The 22,087-nt window shown below is 39.1% G+C and overlaps 1 protein-coding gene across 8 annotated transcripts in view; it reads left to right on the top strand.

The window, feature by feature from the left end:
• The window catches only part of Ecr (ecdysone receptor), a 101,351-nt gene that overhangs the window by 44,616 nt on the left and 34,648 nt on the right, over nucleotides 1-22,087 (top strand). For 7 of the 8 annotated variants that reach the window (XM_034329152.2, XM_034329150.2, XM_034329147.2 and 4 more), the window contains one exon: nucleotides 917-2,017. In XM_034329152.2, the coding sequence (XP_034185043.1) occupies nucleotides 1,549-2,017 (469 nt within the window). In that variant the 5' untranslated portion in view covers nucleotides 917-1,548. Of the gene's footprint in view, nucleotides 1-236; nucleotides 446-916; nucleotides 2,018-22,087 lie in introns of those variants that run through there. The other variant, XM_034329151.2, reaches the window with a different exon arrangement.

Here is a 22,087-nt window from a genome sequence, read left to right as displayed (position 1 = left end):
TCGCGACAAGACGGCTATATTAAAGTTGTGTGTCGTCCTTTTTCGGGCATACTCTTTTTGGGACCAGCCAGGCCGGTGCTGCGTAGAAAGTCGCGGTCTCTGGCGGAATCTGGCGTCGTTGTTCCACCACGTGACCGTTTCAAGGCCCACAGTGCCCCATGGAGGGAGAAGTTTCGGCAACTGCGTCACACCATGCGGCTCGTTCCCTCGAATCGCGCGTTCCACTGCGTTTCGCGAGTGTTCCTGCCCTTCCTCTTCGCCGCTTCTCAAGTCCGGGGATTCCCTATGCATCTTAATCCCGCTGGGATGCTGACCGAGGGAGATTAGACGGCATGTTGCTCGTTGAAAACAACCTTCGTCCGTTTTATGGTATTTCTGCTGTGTTTCCTTTCGGTTTTAAAAACATTCTTCTTTTATGGATGAAGTGTGGATGATTTTGATTTAGGTGAGTGTAAGATTCTTCGTATTCTTTATTGAAGTAAGTTATTCGAGAAATTTTAGTGAAGTTACACGTTGAGAACGAATTGTGAAAAACGACCGATCGTCCACGTAACGAGCGAACACTTTCACTCGAGTCACGCCGATAAAAACGCATCCTACAACTGACGAGCATCCTATCAATTTACAGTTGCATTGTTTCTCACTTGAAACGCAATTTCTACGTTGTCGTAATCCTCTTTCTCAATCGTTCGATTTGCACGTGACTTCAATAGATTGAGCAAACGACACTACTATAAGTGTTGTATCTTTCTGATGAGAAACTAAACATTTTCTATTATTTAAACAAAGGTCCTATGCCTTGAATATATCCCCAAATAATTGTGATATCATGCACCCTTAATGGACACAGCATATTATTTATGAAGCTGAGGACCTCTCGGCCCAAAGCTAATTAGTCTACCATCCTCTGTTCCAGATACCTCAAAGAAGTAACGGGCGACGATTCGAATCGATCAGCATGCATCTGGAGGCGAGTTTCGAGGCGCGTGTCAAGATGCGGTAGAAGAAATTCCTCGAGAAGAATTGACGACGCTGTCCAGAAGAAAGCGAGACTCGAGTCGTGCCCGTGCGTGATACACAGGACATAAGCACACGCATAATATCGGTTCAAAGCGACAACCATAAGATTAAGAATCATCATAAGTAGTATCCTTCAGTAATAACCAGTAGAGGGTGAGCCATTTCAAAACACAGGGGCTATACATCCCGTACGAGTCATAGCCTCTGACAAACAGAAACCACTGCCTGCCCTAAGTGTCCAAGTCTCGAATCATTCAGGAGACTCGTCGCCGTTTGGATCAGTCGATCCAGGACACCAGACATCAAAGATTCAGAGCAAAAGTGACCCTGTAGACACCCAGGAAGACATCCCACGAGATCTCTAGGGGTACGTGGACAGTGGTGAGCAGAGGAGCCGTCACGGTGGCCAGCTTAGTGAGCGGCAACGTAGCAGTGCGTTACGATGAGGCGTCGGGAGTGGTTGGCACGGGGGGTGTCGTGTTGGCAGCCACTTCCAGGTTAGCCACAGCGGATCCAGCCACCTCCAGCATGGACACCAGCGACTCCAGCATGGACACGACGAACGGAGGCTCGAGCACCACCGTGGCCGGGGTGCCGGGCGTCGGAACGATCGCCTCGGTGGTCGCTGGAGCGGCGTCCTTGACGCTGGTCAAGGCCGAGACGCCGGAACACTTGGCCGGCACGTCGACGACGCCTTCGTCGGTCACCGGACCTGTGACGACGGCCGCAGGTCTGTTCGCCGGCATCGTGAGCGCCAACAAGACTCCAAGACCGGACGACTGGCTGTCCACTAATAGTCCTGGGTCCCCGACGGCTGCGCTGCAGAGTCAACACGTGGTCTACACGACTCCGCAGCAACAGCTGACCGATTCGCAGCAACCGCCTCTGGCGCACTCCAGCCCCCTGGCGCATCAGCAGCCATCCAACAGCAACAACGGATACGCCAGCCCCATGAGCACCAGCAGCTACGATCCTTACAGTCCCAACAGTAAGATAGGTAAGTGGAAAGAATCTAGTGACTTCTGGTGTTGGGTTTGAGTGAGTGGTTAGACTGAGTATGACTGAAAGCTTAGAGTAGTTGTAGTAGTGATTCTTTTAGTTGGTCTAGTCCTAGTTGGCCTAGACGAGTTTCTTATGCGACTTAAATGTTTTATTCGTCAGGTTCTTATCTTCAGTCTCCTTAGATGATATCTAGAGAAAGAACAAGTCTCGCAGCGACTTTCACGAACATTTAAGCGAAAGCTTCATATCTCAAGGCTAACCACAACTGTTTCCCCTGAAAGAACCTCAAAAAAAGTAGAAATAGCGTAGTTTTTAATGCTCGGCCAAGACGTAGGATCGTTGGGGAGCAGAACAAAGAGGGGACGATCAGGAATTCAGTGCACGCGTTTGCGTTTCTTTCGCTCGACGGTGCAATAGGCGAGAAAAAGAGAGTGAAACGTCGACCGAGCAGCCGGACGTGACGTCATCGGCTACGTTCTCCTCTCACGCGCCCCTCCCCTTTGTCTCTGGTGTCCACTTCCGTCAATCCAAGTGATTGCTTGCACTACTGCCACACTACAGCGTTCTCGCGTGCTGCGCCGCGATGCACGCGATGCTTCACGTTCAAGACGCATTTTAATGACAGCTGCGAGGGCGCTGCGATCAGTTAGGGGACGATTCAAAGATGGATCTCTTGGTCCTGGAAATTTTTTGAGCCATTTTATTTCACGCGGTTTTGCTTTTATTTATTATATAAATATTTTCATTGAGATAATTTTCTTTTTCGTTGAACTTCTGGACAGCTGATCGTGCTGTTAATGAGAACCGCTAGATAGCTGTGTCTTTAAACGATTTAAAAATAGACGGTGGTGATACTTTTTTCTGCTCGGCGACATGTGCTAATTGGCTGCTTTTATCATACAGGGTGCAACTTTTCTTTCCCCCTTCGTCTTTTCGCCGTTACGTGTGCGTGCCACCGTTGTTGTATTATTGGGCTGAATTATCGATCACCACCGTAATAAACTTCCACTGTTAAAAACGTTCTTTCTTTCTTCATTTTATTTCACTACTAGGAAGTCGTTTTGCTTTCGTTCTCTTTGATAAGTCGTACGCTAATCGTTGTTCCATTGATAAATCGCGTCCTCGAAAGTTTCACTATCGTTGCAATCTAAACTTCCACTTAGAACATTATTTCCTCATTTCATTTTAATTACCTATATGAACATAAACCTTTTTATTATAAAATTTTATTTAAATTAAGCTCATTTGTTCATCTGTTAATGTTTTAATATTGAAATAATAGCACACTTGTAATGAAAATGGAAAAAATTTCGAATTTTTAAGCAAAAGGTAGTCTAGGAAATTTTTTTTCTCTCTAAAAAACATTGCGCGCGCATCTCAGTGTGTAAATTCGGAACTAGAACAACAGACGTGTTCCATACTAATTTTCCTCGAACAGTACGTTCCATTTAGTCGTACCTATGTGGGCTATGACATCAATTACGAAATGAATTCACTATCGAAGGGGTTCTAAGCGGTTTCTGTGATATGGGTATTTTGTTCACGGAAATTACTATGTAGCTGATTGAACCCGCATGTCAGTATCGGTCTCGGGAAGATAAGGCAATGTTGTCGTTAGCAAAAATTTTCAATTTCCATAATGTGTACAATTTGCCAAAGGGTAACTACAGAGTATCTGAATAAAATATATACCACTATATACATCAGTGCTGTCTAAACGTGAAATATAAATGCATGAAGCAGAAGAGAAAAGTCAATTCCTAGAAAAAAGAAAAATTACATAAATGACCCCTGCTGTGCGTAGTCACCCATGCGAGAACCACAATTCACAGTTTGAAGCCTTTTTTCCATGGCCCGAATGGGTGTTGGAGAACTCAAGCTGGATTTTCCAGCGACTAGTAGCGGGTGGTGCTGCAAATTGCGGCAGGATGCAGATACGGCCTTGAGTATGGTGACGCGAGCGCAGATGCATGGACCTCTCACTTACACACGGTGCTGTGTCGTGTGTTACCCATGAGATTAATACCATCGGATCGAGTAACGTGTATACTACGCGTTATTTAGAGCCTGCACGCTGCATCGCCAGCGTTGCTGTACAAGGGGATCAACTGGGAAATTGGGTACATGTGTTGCGAAGATAGTTTGCACAATTTCGAGATTAATTTTTATAGAAGTATAAAATCGATATCATTTTTAAATTGAAAAGAAACTGTATTTATTCCAGTATTACTATTAGGTGCCCTATGGTCCGGGGATGCGCCTTGTGGTCTTAGGGTATCCCCTTATGCCGTATGGGTCCTGGGGTGTGCCCTTGTTCCCTATGGGTCCCGGGATGTACCCTTGTGCCCGATGGTCCTGTGGTATACCCTTGTGCCCTATATATTCCTGGGGTATATCCTCATGCCCCAACCTCTTCAAATCTCTTACAGAAATATTTTGCTTAAATTTCACACATGCTATAGACACTTCCGCATATTTGTAGATCTATCGAACGTACCAAGATCCATTAGCAATCTAGTCACATGATCTACAAAGAACCTTCACGCGTCGATAACTCAGGCAGCGTGCTACTAATCGTCCTGTGAGATATCGATTCATACGACAGATTAGTGATACGGTTACGTAAATGTGCTTGCAGTAGCTCGTCCTTTTATGTGTATGCGCGTAGCGCGTTACGTGTGTAGGCGCGCAGAGATACGGGAGGCCGCGTGAAACAGCACTGATGGGACGAGGTTAATGACAATATGTCGGGCTGCCACGGTTCCTCCCACGCACCGGCTGCACTGGCCCATATAATTATTATTCTGACGCGCACACACGCGCGAGACCATTTAATTTTCCATCGCTCTAAACCCGAGCGTTTTTGCGCGGAAAGGTCTGTACCGGTATCCGGCAATTTCACGCCGTTTATTTCTGCGTCGCAGCCCGCTTTCTTCCCTCGCTTCGAATCCATGGTCGCGGCTCTCCTCTTTTTTTCCCTTGCTTGTGGCAAGCCTGTTTGTTGATTGTTCGGGAGATTCTGGCTGGTTGGCGCGGGTTTTTTTTTTGTTTAGGTTAGGTCGGTTTCTCGGAGTTCTCGTTTTCTTGGCCAGATTCAGCGTTTTGATTTCAGAATACTTCTCGGGGAATTAATTTTTATTGTTTATTTTGTGCTTATTTAATAGTTCTGAGAAAATTTTACTTTGCATGATAAAAAAAATATTATAAGAGAATGAATTCTAAAGGCTATTGTGATGAATGAAGGCTGCACTGGCAATCTTGAGAACAGGAATTGCACAATGTCCTTCGATGACATTTCCGGCGACCTTCCGCTGCTACTTCCGTCGGGTATCCGCCTCCGGTTTAGAGAACCGGAAGTCACGCTGGAGGTGGCCGTTCGCGAAAGCTCTGGTGGGGCTTTGCATTACCGGGGACCACGCAAATGGAGGTACACGTCTCCGACGCGATGCAACCTCCGGTTTTGATACATTGTCGACAATCTATCGCTCGCAGACAATCGTTATAACTCCGTACAAACCCACAACGTCCAGTTTAAATTAGAAAATGAAAACTGTATTCTCAATTGGATTCCATAAATTATGTCTATAAAAATATTGATCAGACAGCTATTTTTAAAAAGCTGAGATGCCAAAGATGACCTTTGAAAGTCTTGTTCTTCTTAAAAAAAAAGAAAGAGGACATGCAAAAGAGAAGTTATCGTTTGAACCTAATCTAAAAACCAATGCCAAACACGTGCGTCCTTTACGACCAGACAAATTTCCATCGCCTTTTCCTGTTCTCTTTCATTCAGACAGCATTCTCGTAGCGGAATCGAATAAGAAAAGGAAAGAAGTTCGCTTGCGAGGAATAATCTATACCTTATCGTTCAAAAACCTTCTGAATGCTACGATTAACCTTGAGATCCGACTCGCCGATAAAAGACGGCGTCGTTTCGTGGAAAGATCGTTAAATCAACGGTCGCGAGACTGGCAAGAAAGCTTGTACCATAGCAGTCGACTACGCAATTTCAATGCTCGACAGACACTCATACCAGCAGAGGAGTCTGTGGGTATATCGACGACACACCGGCGTACAGACGCGTCGCGTCGATGTGCAACGTGACCGAGGAGAGCATCGGGACGTTCTATATTTACCACGATTCACTTATCAGTCGCTTATCAACGAGACAGACGGAGGAGTCGAACGAAACACGTCTCTCTCTCTCCCTCTATCTTTCTTTCTTGTATTTTAGAGCTGATAGAGCAAACACTATGTCTCCCGCTTTCTCCCTTCCTTTCTATCCACCATCTTTTCCTCCCCGTTTATTTTTATCCTTCTCCGATTCTCTCGTTCCCTTACGTAACCACGGATCCGTGTTGCAGCCTGTGTTCTCCCCGGTCTCTTTTTTTTCCTTGTGGTTAATCGACACGACAGACGGCCGTGTTATAAGGTGATCACGCGACGATGTTTGCACGGTGTCTGAAGTCGGCCGACGTTGCGAACCTGGCCTACAGATGTCGTCCTCTTCGATTCTCATAAGAGCCATTGTTTTTCAAATGGTTTTCTATGCGGAAGGGGAGGTTTCAGAGGTATTCGTGTAACTTGAGATCATTGATGTTACTAGGATTTTTGTTTGGAGGTTAGATCCTGTGGTAATTTCTAGTTGGCTGAGAAGTGGGGGGTCTGGGCAAGTTCTAAAAGGGATAGACCCACCCCTGGGTGGGCCAGGGTGGTCCTGGCCCCTACCTAGTTACACCATTGTTCAGATATAACCCTTACCTGGGAAACTAGATACCCATTTCTATACTTTAATGTGTTTAAAATAAAAATTTAATTATTGTAAGTTTCCGGTTGCCCAGTTTTGATTTGGATCATTAAAATAATTCCAAATGCACTGTTTGTTTATTTAAAAGGTTCTAGACTCTCAAACGAATAGATTTTTCTTTTTCTGCAAGATATTGATGGAAGATTGTAATAGATCTTTAGGCTTTTAGAAAATTGTGGGCGTTTCTTTTGTCGACGACTGGAGTATTGATGTTTTTCTTTGTTAATGTACCTTTGTCCTCGCTAAGAAGGAGCGTCCAGTGTTCTTTATACTGTTGCATTATACATTTTGTTAAAAGCTTCTTGAATTGCTTGAGTATTCGAATGCTGAGTGCTCTTCAGTTTATTAATCTCTTCTCGGTACACATGTATCTTTGCTTCAAGAAAAAAGAAATAAGTTACTGCAATTATCAGAATCTTTGGTTAAAGCTCCTTAGGGTTATTCGGTTTCTCAGTTAACCTTGGTTATCATAATGGGGGGACAAAAAAAAATTAAAACCGCTTTTAGTTTTCCAAAACTGATCCAATTAACAGATTAAAAATTCTGCCTGACGTATTCCACATTTTTGTACCGATAGAAATAAGCAGAAAATGGAACTTAACAGATAGCGTTACGTTTCCTTGGTATCTTGAAAACGAAAAAAAAGAATTATCGTTTAATTTCCATGAGAGCGAAAGAGAGACAGTCGAGGAGTTGATGTAGGTCGTCGGTACGTAATCAGTCAGTCGCTTCGCTTATCAGCCACGCTATCGGCGTATCATCTGTACGGGCCATGCCTGACCCACATCGCGTGCTACTCAGGACCAATAAAAATTTCAAATTCTGACTGAAATTTCACTTTAAACGTGTTTATTTCAGATTAAATTCTTAAATGCAAAATGACATAGCCGCGGTCGTTATAGGTTCAGTTCGAATGACACCTTTGAAATTGCAATATTTACAATGCTTTTATCAGTGATTAATTTATTGCAAGAATTATTATATATGATGCATATAATTACAAAGTTAAATGAATTGACAAAAATTTGTTTGTTAACTCATCAAACAAGAAAGAATAATTTTTAAAGGAACGGTGTAAAATTTATAAAATGAAAATAATTAAAATTTGGGCTTTCACCATGGTCCACCGTCCAAGGGTTAGTACAAAATTAATCATAAAAGGGAACTCTAAGGATTTTTTAATTTTCTTTTCAATTCAAAGAATTCTGTATATATATTTTTATAAAATCAAGGTCGTATACTATCTTTAACATTTCGAAATGTTATGTCGTTCTCATGGAATGCATTGTTCCAGCCGAGTCTTGAAAGTTTTCCAACGGGTAAAAACGTTCAAGATTGCTCGTAAAGTAAATTACACTGCCGCGAATCGTGTTTCGACCGTTCAGAGTGATTTATGGTCGTGGTAATCGCATTTGGGCCGATCCCTTTGGTTTCGATCGAATTTTCGAGACTGCCTTCCACCGCGGTGGCAGCTATTTTCGTAGTAAATCACGATTACGTCTCGATCGATATCTGGAAAACGAAACGAAGCAAAATGCTTTTCTTACTCGTTGTACACAGTCGGGAGGATCGGCCTATTTCCTAGCGTGAGTTTAACGCGGAAACACGCGAGGTCCTGGGCTTCCGGAAGTGGCCACTTCGGAGGCGGGCGATAGAACGAGTTCCTGTTGCGAACTCGTCGAGCTGGTATCGTTGTACAAAGAACATTATTAAAAAATTCGCAGCACAACATTTAAGCTTTCTAATGGAAGCTTTAATAAAGTACACCTTTCGTTATTTTCTTTTATTACACATTACAATTGCTTACCGCGAAAACAGGTGTTGTATAGTGAAATGACTAAAGTCGATGACCAACACGAGGTTGGCGAATTTAGGTCGCGATATCAGACTGGTTAGAGGTGCGGGCGCCAGGACGTGCTTTACCTTACATAGCTCGTTCTTATCACGATCCGTGTTATCACGGTCAGATAAGGGCCTCGTGCTCGCAACTCGCTTGCCAGGTAGCCGATTACATTTGCAATTTTCGTGAGGGTGCAATTCGAGATCCTATAATCTACTAAAAGTTTTTCAAACTATTTTATTTTTCTCTTTACTACCATATAACTTCCAGAAATTTGAATAATTTTGTTATATTTAATTGCCATTTGAAATGTACTTAAATAATTATAGTCGTCTGTAATAGTAAAATGGTTAATGCTGATTTTCATTTGTAGAATTTTTGTTATTTTATTTATATAAAAAGTAAATAGAAAAACTAGTTTGCAAATTCGAGGTAGAACATTAGTTTCAGTATCAGTCACAGTGGATATTTTGCTCGAGATATAAACGCCAATTTTCTTGTTTATTGGCGATGATGCTCGTAAGTGGAACGATTGCTTTGATCGAGGGTTATCATATTTTTGTCTCGCCTCTGAGTGCCACTTTCGATGCAAATAAGCTTCTTTTTTCTCGTGACTTTCTACGAACTCGTATCTCTAGAAAAATGTGGCCCCCCTAAGGCAGGAATTTGATTACCTTTCACGTGTGAATTGCAAATTCATATTGAAGAAAAATCTCTTATTCAAATATTCTTATGTTGACTGCATTCATTTTTTATCAGTAGGAATTATATTTTCTCTTCTCGTATTAAATATATTTTTAAAAAATTAAAAAATAATTTCATTGCTTGCAAAATCAGTATTGTCCTGCCATCTTTGAACGTTCTAGGAAGATGCAAGTAGTTTGTCGGTTAGGTAAAAGGTAGCGCTACTGTTCTGGTTGGCGACCGTTAAAAAGTGAAGTGACTTTGCACGCTTGCGAAAAGTGTGGGAAAAAAAGTGATAAATAATTAACGACAAAGTGTCACGAGGTTGCATCGATCGTTTGTCAGCGATATTCTTCCACTGAACAAGGTAAAACATTAATGTATTTCGTATTTGCATAGAATTTTTAACGGCGATCAATGACCGACCTCGCCGTACCCACGCCGTTAACACGCGGTCGCTTTCTAACCTAATGGGATCTAAATGATTCTGCATAAAACGAACGTCATGGAAATTCAGCATTGATACGCTAATTAGCTAACGATACCAAGTAGATCAAAACATTCTGTGGTTATTGTTTTCTTAGTGAAATCATGTTACGATTAAAGTATTTCTCAATCGAAAAGAGCGGCATTTTGAAGGCGTTCTTCTTTTGTTCTTTTTTCAATTGTGGAACAGTATTCGAGCCAATAAGAAATTGGTTCTTTTATTGCATTTAAATTTAAAATGTTATATCATTTAAGATCTCAGTGGGTCTCATAAAAATGCTTTACAATCATATTTTATAATCTAATAATTTATTAATGGAGGTATTAAATATTTTTTATGGTAAAAAGGATACCATAACTTAGAAACATATTTTTTTAAAGAATTTCTTTAGAACAATGATTCATTATATGATTTATTGCTTTATCGTGCTTAAAAAATTCTTTGCAACTACGATTTTATAATCTTATACAAATGTAGTTGCTAATTAGGGCTTGATAATGTTGCAGCTTTGATAATTTGCTTATTGGTAGAAATATTACAAAGTTGTTATAATTTTGAGATAGCTATGTATCTTTTGATGACTTTTAAGCGATGCCCGAGGGAATTTTACAAATGATAATAGCTTAATTAAAGTCGAATGAGAACGTACTACTGTTTAAAAAATACTACTGTAGTTTGAGAACATATTTAACAGAAGTTGTGTGTGTGTATTTATCATATAAATCTATCTTATCTTACAAATTCTAAAAACCTCTTATGTATTACAATATCAATATCTTTTCTAATTCAAAAAATCAAAATACAAATCTTAAATGCCAATATGAATTTTACATATGAATTTTCACAAATATTAAGAAATTTATTCTTTTATATAATTGACCCAAATTAAAAGCCGCTATACAAATATAAACAAGCATTTCTAAACAGTCTCAGTTTCTCTACTGAAGCATACATAGGTAGTGATGTTTTATGTAACTCTGGAACATTAGATAGTTAGGAATAGGTAGAGGAATCCTCAGTTTACGAGGACACGAGGACGCTTGCAAGGAATGGCGTTTACTTGGAGCACTCGCTCGACCAGTTTTTACTGTCCGCTTTGGTCCGCTTCGCGGATTCACTATACCCTGAACGAGGTATAGAGAATCGATTTTTAGATGGGTAAAATATTGTTTCAAAGGGATAGGACGATGGGGTTCCTCCTGAAAGTGGCACAATATTTTCTGGCAAAACATGTTAGAAGTTGAGAGTTTAGGCATAGTAACTTAATTATAGTAGCCTTTACTGCTTACCAAGAGTAATATAGTTAAAGTAGTAGTAATAGTAGTTGCTATAGAATTGATAATATGAATTTATATTATAATACTGTACTATTCTAGTGTAGTATTAGTACAGTATCAGTACTATATTAGAGTAAAATAGTGATTATATTAGAATTCAGTATTCTATTGCTTTAATACTTATTACAGTATCTAGTAGATGAAAATTCTATTGTTTAGTGAATTATTGTGTGCATTTGTGATGAAGTGCTGTGTCTAAGACCTTTACTTGATGCCATAAATGAAATCACCTTGAGATGAAAGGCAGTGTAGATGTGAATAGTAAAATTTCTATTCTGAAATTCACAGTGATGGTGATTAATAAATGAAGAAATAAAAGGGTTTGAATACCATTAATTCAAAATAGCAAAAATTAAATCTGAATGCCTTACTACTAGAAGAACTACTAAAAATTATTTTAATAATACTTATTAAAGTGCATATATAACGTGTTAAAAATCAGTATCAGCTTCAGTTCAGTGAATAACGATATAAATAAATATCTGCATTAATTGCACGAAAGATAACAAACGGAAGAAACGACGCGGAAATGTCAGGGTGATAAATAAATTGGTATGTTAATGAAGAAATACCATCCTTCTGCAATCGCGATAGTGAAACATTTGTGAGTGTATGTATGTGCAAAAGAATGTTTGACAAAGGTTGCATAATGTCATCGTATGCGAAAAAACATGCCCGATGATTTATACATTGAACGACAACCAGATTACAGTTCACCTTTTTATACATATGTATTTTGGCGTGATTTTATAGCCATCATCGTGATGACAAGTGTCTTTACAAGAATTTTGAAGCTTCTTATAAATTTTCAACAGATGAAATTAACGGCCCAGAATTTTTCAATAATTCATTAATAAACAGTGATTAAAAGAGCCACCTAACATTGATAATTACATCAGTTATAAAATAACAAATTCATGATCAAGCCCATACCCTAACTGATCCAGTTTTCTGGATAGCTAATAAATTTTATCCACCCCCAACAAATCTGACCCCCAAACCACAAATAGGAAAAGATCAGTGCAACCAACTCAATTACTCAACATTCATTTCGCGGCTATCAATTCGCGATGGTGAATGTCAGAGAAGCGATCATCATACTGCTGACACGTAGCGAAGAAAAAAAGGAGGCGGAAGTACTCAAGGACTCCGTTGATCATTAGGTGGCTCCCGCTTTGTGAAACATGGAGAGAGAACGCGATCCCATAGCGTACATAGACGCGAATAATCGAGCTCAAGAGTATCACAACAGGATTTCGTAAACCCATTCGAATTTCCCCTTGTGTCTCTTTCGCAACGACCAAACTGGTCACCTGTTTCGCAATCAGACTTATTGTCGAAACTGTGGGCCCCTCCCCCTCGCGACTAACAAGGTTTCTCCACCTTGTTACCTTTTACCCGGATCATGAGGAAACGTCACGTTTTTTAGTGTATTGTTCGGTATGTTCGTTGAAGGTTTTGTGAATTAAAAAACAATCAATTACAATCTCCATATGAGATGGTAACTTATTGTTTTACATAAGGTAGTTTTAAATAAATGGAAGTTTGACTTCCATTTAAATTGTCGTATTATCTAAAAAATGATGTATTATTACCAAGGATCTGAGGTTATTGTGGACTCGTTAAGTGAGAGTTCAGTATCGCAAAGAATACTACAGTAAATTCAATGGCGTTGACTGTGGAAGACACCTCGTGAAAGGAAAACACTTTGAAGCAGACTCAAAACCCATTCTCACGGAACAGTTTGCTGTCGCGAAAGACCAAACACACTACAGTAAAAGCTGGATATATGCAACAAAAGTTTGGCTGGATATATGCAACATCGCTATCCCCTCCACTTGGGGGGATCCCCCTAAGCCGAGCCGCTCGGCGAGGAAACCGTGTAATATGATCCGACCGTAACATCGGTGTGACTAATACTAATTGAACGATAAAACTTATTTATTTTTAACTTTTTCTTAATGAAACTTTTACTAACGCATTTGTGAGATTTTTCTGATTAAAATGGTACCAAACACGATATGATTTGAATTATATTTATTTATTAAAATAATAATAAAACAGTACATATGTATAAGGCAGGCCGTACAGCAATGATACATCGAACATGCAACATGCAACACGTCGCATGTTGTGTACGAACGTGGAATAGGTATCGCGGCACGGTACAAACGATTTGTACGAACGTAAAATAGGTATCGCGGCACGGTACAAACGATTTGTACGGACGCAGAATCGATACCAAGACTGGATATATGCAACATTAAATGCCCAGAATCGACACCTCGGCTGGATATATGCAACGTTTGAAACCCGAGCCGACACCGCAACCGGTTTTCATTTCCAATCCTCCTTTGCTTTTCGCCAACTTTTAACATCAATTTTAGCAAGTAATTATAATTCAAACTATATCGTGTCACAGTGGGTCAGCGGACCAGAAAAACTCGCCAGAATTCGGTTTTGGAATTTCTCTGAAAGAAGTGTACTAATATCAAGTATATAAATTAAAGTACTTTTTGTGAAAATTTCAAGTCGATTTGTTGATTAGTGTTCCAACGGCAATTATTTGAAGTTGGAAAATTGCGTTTCAGAATTAAACAAATTTTCGAACATTTGCAAGAAAATTCTATGAACATTTTACAAAATTAAATTATACATCTAAAATTTTTTCACCTCGTTGTATATATTTATCATAAAAAGTATTTTGTGTAGTTTTAACCCTAGACACTATAGTGTCGCCACTGACCATACCGGATTTTAATTTTATATGCAGTTAAGCACTTAACTGATGGACCACTGACACCGTATAATTTTATTTAACTGACTTCGAAAAGGGAGAAGGTTACTCAATTCGATCAACATATTTATTTTTTATTTATTTAGGGGTGTAATACATTTTCTTCTCAACCATTCAGCTGGGACAAGATTATTTCTGAAGTTATCCTAGACACAATAGTGTCACCACTAACCATACCGGATTTTAATTTTGTCTACAAAGTGTGAATAAAAACTTTTTGCTTAACCACTCAGGTGGGATATGGAGTATTTTGTGTAGTTTTAACCCTAGACACTATAGTGTCGCCACTGACCATACCGGATTTTAATTTTATATGCAGTTAAGCACTTAACTGATGGACCACTGACACCGTATAATTTTATTTAACTGACTTCGAAAAGGGAGAAGGTTACTCAATTCGATCAACATATTTATTTTTTATTTATTTAGGGGTGTAATACATTTTCCTCTCAACCATTCATCTGGGATAAGATTATTTTTGAAGTTATCCTAGACACAATAGTGTCACCACCAACCATACCGGATTTTAATTTTGTCTACAAAGTGTGAATAAACACTTTTTGCTTAACCACTCAGGTGGGATGTGGAGTATTTTGTGTAGATTTAACCCTAGACACTGTAGTGTCGCCACTGACCATACCGGATTTTAATTTTATATGCAGTTATGCACTTAACTGATGGACTACTGACACCGTATAATTTTATTTAACTGACTTCGAAAAAGGAGAAGGTTACTCAATTCGATCAACATATTTATTTTTTATTTATTTAGGGGTGTAATACATTTTCCTTTCAACCATTCATCTGGGATAAGATTATTTTTGAAGTTATCCTAGACACAATAGTGTCACCACCAACCATACCGGATTTTAATTTTGTCTACAAAGTGTGAATAAACACTTTTTGCTTAACCACTCAGGTGGGATATGGAGTATTTTGTGTAGTTTTAACCCTAGACACTATAGTGTCGCCACTGACCATACCGGATTTTAATTTTATATGCAGTTAAGCACTTAACTGATGGACCACTGACACCGTATAATTTTATTTAACTGACTTCGAAAAAGGAGAAGGTTACTCAATTCGATCAACATATTTATTTTTTATTTATTTAGGGGTGTAATACATTTTCCTCTCAACCATTCAGCTGGGACAAGATTATTTCTGAAGTTATCCTAGACACAATAGTGTCACCACCAACCATACCGGATTTTAATTTTGTCTACAAAGTGTGAATAAAAACTTTTTGCTTAACCACTCAGGTGGGATATGGAGTATTTTGTGTAGTTTTAACCCTAGACACTATAGTGTCGCCACTGACCATACCGGATTTTAATTTTATATGCAGTTAAGCACTTAACTGATGGACCACTGACACCGTATAATTTTATTTAACTGACTTCGAAAAGGGAGAAGGTTACTCAATTCGATCAACATATTTATTTTTTATTTATTTAGGGGTGTAATACATTTTCCTCTCAACCATTCAGCTGGGACAAGATTATTTCTGAAGTTATCCTAGACACAATAGTGTCACCCCTAACCATACCGGATTTTAATTTTGTCTACAAAGTGTGAATAAAAACTTTTTGCTTAACCACTCAGGTGGGGTATGGAGTATTTTGTGTAGTTTTAACCCTAGACACTATAGTGTCGCCACTGACCATACCGGATTTTAATTTTATATGCAGTTAAGCACTTAACTGATGGACCACTGACACCGTATAATTTTATTTAACTGACTTCGAAAAGGGAGAAGGTTACTCAATTCGATCAACATATTTATTTTTTATTTATTTAGGGGTGTAATACATTTTCCTCTCAACCATTCAGCTGGGACAAGATTATTTCTGAAGTTATCCTAGACACAATAGTGTCACCCCTAACCATACCGGATTTTAATTTTGTCTACAAAGTGTGAATAAAAACTTTTTGCTTAACCACTCAGGTGGGGTATGGAGTATTTTGTGTAGTTTTAACCCTAGACACTATAGTGTCGCCACTGACCATACCGGATTTTAATTTTATATGCAGTTAAGCACTTAACTGATGGACCACTGACACCGTATAATTTTATTTAACTGACTTCGAAAAGGGAGAAGGTTACTCAATTCGATCAACATATTTATTTTTTATTTATTTAGGGGTGTAATACATTTTCCTCTCAACCATTCATCTGGGATAAGATTATTTTTGAAGTTATCCTAGACACAATAGTGTCACCACCAACCATACCGGATTTTAATTTTGTCTACAAAGTGTGAATAAACACTTTTTGCTTAACCACTCAGGTGGGATGTGGAGTATTTTGTGTAGATTTAACCCTAGACACTGTAGTGTCGCCACTGACCATACCGGATTTTAATTTTATATGCAGTTAAGCACTTAACTGATGGACCACTGACACCGTATAATTTTATTTAACTGACTTCGAAAAGGGAGAAGGTTACTCAATTCGATCAACATATTTATTTTTTATTTATTTAGGGGTGTAATACATTTTCCTCTCAACCATTCATCTGGGATAAGATTATTTTTGAAGTTATCCTAGACACAATAGTGTCACCACCAACCATACCGGATTTTAATTTTGTCTACAAAGTGTGAATAAACACTTTTTGCTTAACCACTCAGGTGGGATGTGGAGTATTTTGTGTAGATTTAACCCTAGACACTGTAGTGTCGCCACTGACCATACCGGATTTTAATTTTATATGCAGTTATGCACTTAACTGATGGACTACTGACACCGTATAATTTTACTTAACTGACTTCGAAAAGGGAGAAGGTTACTCAATTCGATCAACATATTTATTTTTTTTTTTATTTAGGGGTGTAATACATTTTCCTCTCAACCATTCAGCTGGGACAAGATTATTTCTGAAGTTATCCTAGACACAATAGTGTCACCACTAACCATACCGGATTTTAATTTTGTCTACAAAGTGTGAATAAAAACTTTTTGCTTAACCACTCAGGTGGGATGTGGAGTATTTTGTGTAGTTTTAACCCTAGACACTGTAGTGTCGCCACTGACCATTCCGGATTTTAATTTTATGTGCAGGAGTGTAATAAATATTTTCTTTTAAACTACTCAGGTAAGCTATAGATCACTTTTTCTGTCCGTTAAAGGCAATACAAAGGTAGCACATTTATTGAAGAACTTTATAACATATACTTCAAAATACTTTTTATATTATTTCATTTCTTTAAATGAAAATAAAGGGGTACAAAACTAAATTCTTGCAAACAATTTCCACGATGATGTTGAATTGAATTATGTAGATTTTATTTTAGGTCAACCACGAGCCCGCCAATGTCATATGTTCTAAAATGCAATAGTGTTGTTTTACGGTTAAAAATCAACTTCTGTTCGTCTGGTTTCTGGCTGTACATTTGCTCAGAACGTAACAGCTGTTGTTTCTCTTTATTTCTTGGTCTCTGTCAGTCGTTGGCAAGGAAGTAGATATCCTTGAAGTGGAACATTGTCCCCAGTAATTTCTTGTCCTTTCCGCGATATTCGAACACGTTTTCTGACATTGATCGTTGGCCGGTAGCGTTGGTCTAAAGAATACGCGAAGTGGACAATAGACGATCCGTTTTTGATAATCGTTTCGTAACTACTTACATAATCGTACTAGTCTAGACAAATTAGAACAGTTTAGTTTAATATAAATTGTTTTTGCAATTGAACTATTCAAAGAACTCTGGTGATATCATAGCTGAAACTTTGGATTCGTACCTCCATTTTCCCCTGTTGTTCTCCCATAAACGAGACACCCTCGCGTGAATTATTTTTATTTATACACCGATGCAGAAACAAGCGTGCAACGTTTTGCCATTGTGCGCGTGCAACGCGTGAGAAAACGGCCGCGAAGAGGCAGGCAGGTCGGATTCAGTGAATTCCAAAGATTCGCACGATAAGTGTCGTAGGCCCCTTGATACCGTAGCACCACTGAATCGGTTCAGCCATTTTCTTGGCAGACCTCTGAGCGCCGCATTCCGACATGGCCGTGTGAAAATCCGCGATTTCTCGTCTGCCAGCTATTACGCGGTGCGCGGGGGAAAAAGGAGATCGAATCGCCCGAAAGCGGTAAAGCTACGAGGGTAATCCTACTGAAAATGCTGATATAAAAGTCGACTAGATTCCCCATGAAGGAGAATGGAAATTTCCGCATAGTTTCAAAGATATCCAGTCGTTGACTGTGAACACCCCTTTTAGTTATTTGAAAACTTTAAGGAGGTAATTGCGTTTTTAACTTCGACAAGTTTAATTTCTTTTTGAAAAATCATAATGACCAATATTTAATGTTTATTAGAGATGCAGTTTAAAACAATAATTTGGCCATGGAAGTGTCGGTTGTAGGCAAAGGACTAGAAACCAATTTTTTTCACTGAGTGACGTTACAGAAACGCCAGGTTTTCCTCACATTGCAACAGTTACAAGCGTAGGCGTTTATCTGTGCGAGTGTGTGTAATATCAGAGTGAGGAATGTAGGTGAGCCTGCGAGTGCAGCGAGCACGTTACGCGAGCTACGTAACACAGCCGCGAGTGTGGGAAAGTGAGGAAGCTGGCCTCGAACTCAGACCTCAACCTTCTCTTCTAGTTGCAACCTCGTTCCTCCTTTTTCTGCCGATCTATCTGGCCTGCCGGGCCCTCTCCTTTCGAGTTACCAAGCAGAACTGTCTGCCCTCTCTCGTAGTTACGTGGCACGTACGGTGTCGGTGCAGTTACCGCACACACACATACGTACACACTCGTCTGGTGTAAAGTGCAATGATTTCCCCTGATTGATGGTTTAAGGTTGAGTCGAGGTTTTGTGTAGGGATACTAAAGTTATGGGTGGATTTTGAATGCGTTGCGTTTGTGGGACATGTTGAAAATATATGGTTTTCATTCTCTGTAAAAATAAAGCGTTTTGTTCAAGTTTTTCACGAGACCAGTTTCAAAATTCAATTTTCCAGTTGGTCCACAACTGTGCATTGTTACTATAAATTCATCAAAATAAATGAATTTTATTTTCTTTGAGGGCAGTTGCTCTAAAAAGAGGGGTAATAAATCTTTCCAAGTAGAAAAAACATTTCTTCCTGAAAAACATGGTTTGTACGCCACACCCATTGTCCAGGTCACACATGAAAATTTGTCCTGTGAAAATACGCCATACAGGGTTTTGGGTCAGGGTCGTAAATCTCAAATTGGTCGCACAGCTTCCATTATGTAGAACCAAAATTAGGTTACTGGTGTCTCTTTGTGAAATTTATTATTACCGAACGTATAAGCTGGAAAAAATTGTTCAATAAAAACTTTCGACTTGTCAGGAAAGATAAATAATCGTAAAACTTCCGTAATATTAATACGGTAACTTCAGTTTAAAAAAATATGAAAAATGTTTTTTATTTTTCCTGCTAAAGTTTGGTAACTTTAATGTCTTTAGTTTGTTTATGAAGCCACATTGATCAGTTTAAAAAAAAAGGTTTTCAAGTCTCAGTCCTTGAATCATAGGGCTGCTATGTTGTCTTCATTAGATAAATCCTTATGCATTTTCTTCTATTTAGGGGGTAGGATTGAAATATTAATTTTTGAAGCGATTTTTATTATTTCAAAGTAGGTACATTTTCAATCAAGTGTCGTTCAAGTAGTATTCGTTCGTTCCTAAGTCCTTGTCAGTAGTTCGTTCGTCTGGACGATGTCGAAGCGTCGCCACATTCCCGGGGAACTGGGATAACTGGGTCATAGCCAGATATCGACATATTTCAGCTTCCCGCCACGCCTCGACCCTCCACCTGGTCCACTCTACCCTCGAGAATTCGGTTTCAAGGTATACTTTCTTCTATGCTGAATGGTGCAGAATTTGATATCCTCGTTTCGGAAGCAATCCGTTTTCGAATTCCAATAAAGGCTTCTCGGAACGACAATGGGAGCCTTTGTGGGAATCGAAACAATCGAAAAGGATAAAAATTAGATTCCAGTTGATCGTTCGAATCCATCAGCAATTTTGAATACAATTCGAGACTTTAGCTTCTGAAATTAACAAACTGGAAATCTATTTTGTTTTTTTTTAATCCTACGTATATAGCAGGTGAGAAAATATAGGAAATACAGAAATGGGCATCCAAGTACCTAGTTAGTAACACAGGGGTTAAATAAAACCTGCCATAAATACCGAGGACAAGTTAACCATCTCACCATGAAAACGTAAAGGCCAGTGATATCAATCAAGCCATTATCCTAACCGGTCACTTGTAAAGGCCAAGCATGACGCGTGTCGTGGACCCCATAACACAAGTCCCTTAAAGGTTTCACATTTTACACCGCGTAAATTGACGTAGACCATGTCAGTTAATGGGAAAAAGGGACGTAAATTACGTCAGAAAATGCATCCTCGTGACAAAAACATTTACTGTAATTTCAAATGTCAAACAAGCCATGACGAACTTTATACGACCTTGAGTGGTAATATAGTTTAACCCTTTAAATATGGACAGTTCGACGACCTCGCGTTGAGTCAGTATAGACTCATTTGTATCTTAGTTTTATTATAATAATATTAAGGTTGTAATAACAACACAATTGGAAAATAATTGTAGCAAATATAAACCTGAAGACATAACCTCAAAGCTATCTGGAAAGGATAGATCCAATTTGTTGGAGATTAAAAATATGTAAATTGGAATATTGGAAAGTTACATAAAAATATAGATTGGACGAGACATCAAAGCGTTGAAAATTAGAATTGGAAAGTTCCAGGGTCTCACGAGGTTATGGTTAAGTGGCGTTAGATAGCGCTGCAGGCTTCACCAAGCGCGTCGTCCTTTCGCTGTCGTCACGGCCTGGTATTAACGTGTTGCTTTCGTCACCGGTGCCCTATTTTCCCCATTTCCCCCGGTGGAAACTGCGAACTGTTGTAAAGTATGCAACCTTGACCTGATCTGTGCGATCTCCTGCACGCGTCATGGCTGGCCTTTACGCGTGACGTATTAGGTCAGTGATGCTTCTAATGATCCAGCTTTTACCTTTTCTTTGCCCCTTTCTTCGTTTCTTACCCCGATTTCTCGTACTTTCAACTGGAAACCATTAATCCGTGTAAACTCTTGCTTACCGTGAACTGGATAAAATTAATCCAATCAATTATTTTTACCCATGTCATTGCTAGATGTATGATTATAGTTCAACGATAATGTCCTCTTCCTTTGAGATTTGTTTTCTTTATTTAATTTACAATTTTTTTAAAAGTCATTCAAACACTTTAAGAATGAAAATAAAAAGATTTGCATTCGGATTTTTATTGCTAATGTTAAAGAATGCAATCCAAGGATACTATTTGATGTGGTACCAACCTATTTTACGCAAATTTAAATTTTAAATAAGACTGTCAGGTCTTTGGGATGTAACTTCCGCTTTCCTCGGATTCAAACTGGCATTCGTAGGGCCAATGACCATGACCCGACCTGACCTGATCAGTCGTGACCGCCATTCTGGCCATCTTGCGTTCATGGCGCAGGTCAGTGTTGCTCTTTCACGGTTGACTGCTTCCTTTTCTTCGCTTCCGGTCGTCCTCGTACTCACTTCCGCCAATTTTTTCTTTTTTAATTAATCAGTAAATAAAAGCTCATTTTACCCACAGTGTCACTTTTTTATTATGATAGTGAAAGTATAATCAGCATAAAATTAAAGGCTGTTTATGGAATATTATATTTATAAATAGAGGATAATAATGACGATAAAATCAATGAAATTATCTTGTCCAATTCGAAACCAAATCTGTCGAACTTACAGTGATAAACTTCCACGATGGAAATCTAATAAAACGAGCTCCATAAGGAAACAATTATTCAAAACATCAAAATTGCCACTGAGAACGGTTGTTAGAAAGCGAATGCGGTTTTTTCCTCTTCGAAAAGAAACAGAAAAATGTTTCTAGGAAGCGACAGCTAGCATTATTACTACTCCTTTATTACCATGCTGCGTGTTTCATTGTCTTTCATTCATGTCCACGGGCGATATTTTCATAAATTCGATTTATTATCGCAATCTCGTCTTATATTCGGTAATTTTATCGCGATGATTTGATTGCTTGTCGTTCAGGGAAGAACCGAAGTCTCACGTGGTAGAAAT

The sequence above is a fragment of the Osmia lignaria genome, chromosome 8, assembly GCF_051020975.1.
Source record: "Osmia lignaria lignaria isolate PbOS001 chromosome 8, iyOsmLign1, whole genome shotgun sequence".
NCBI classification, from domain to species: Eukaryota; Metazoa; Arthropoda; class Insecta; order Hymenoptera; family Megachilidae; genus Osmia; species Osmia lignaria.
Note: the sequence above shows the minus strand (reverse complement) of the source record. Positions and strands in the feature narration are given on the sequence as shown.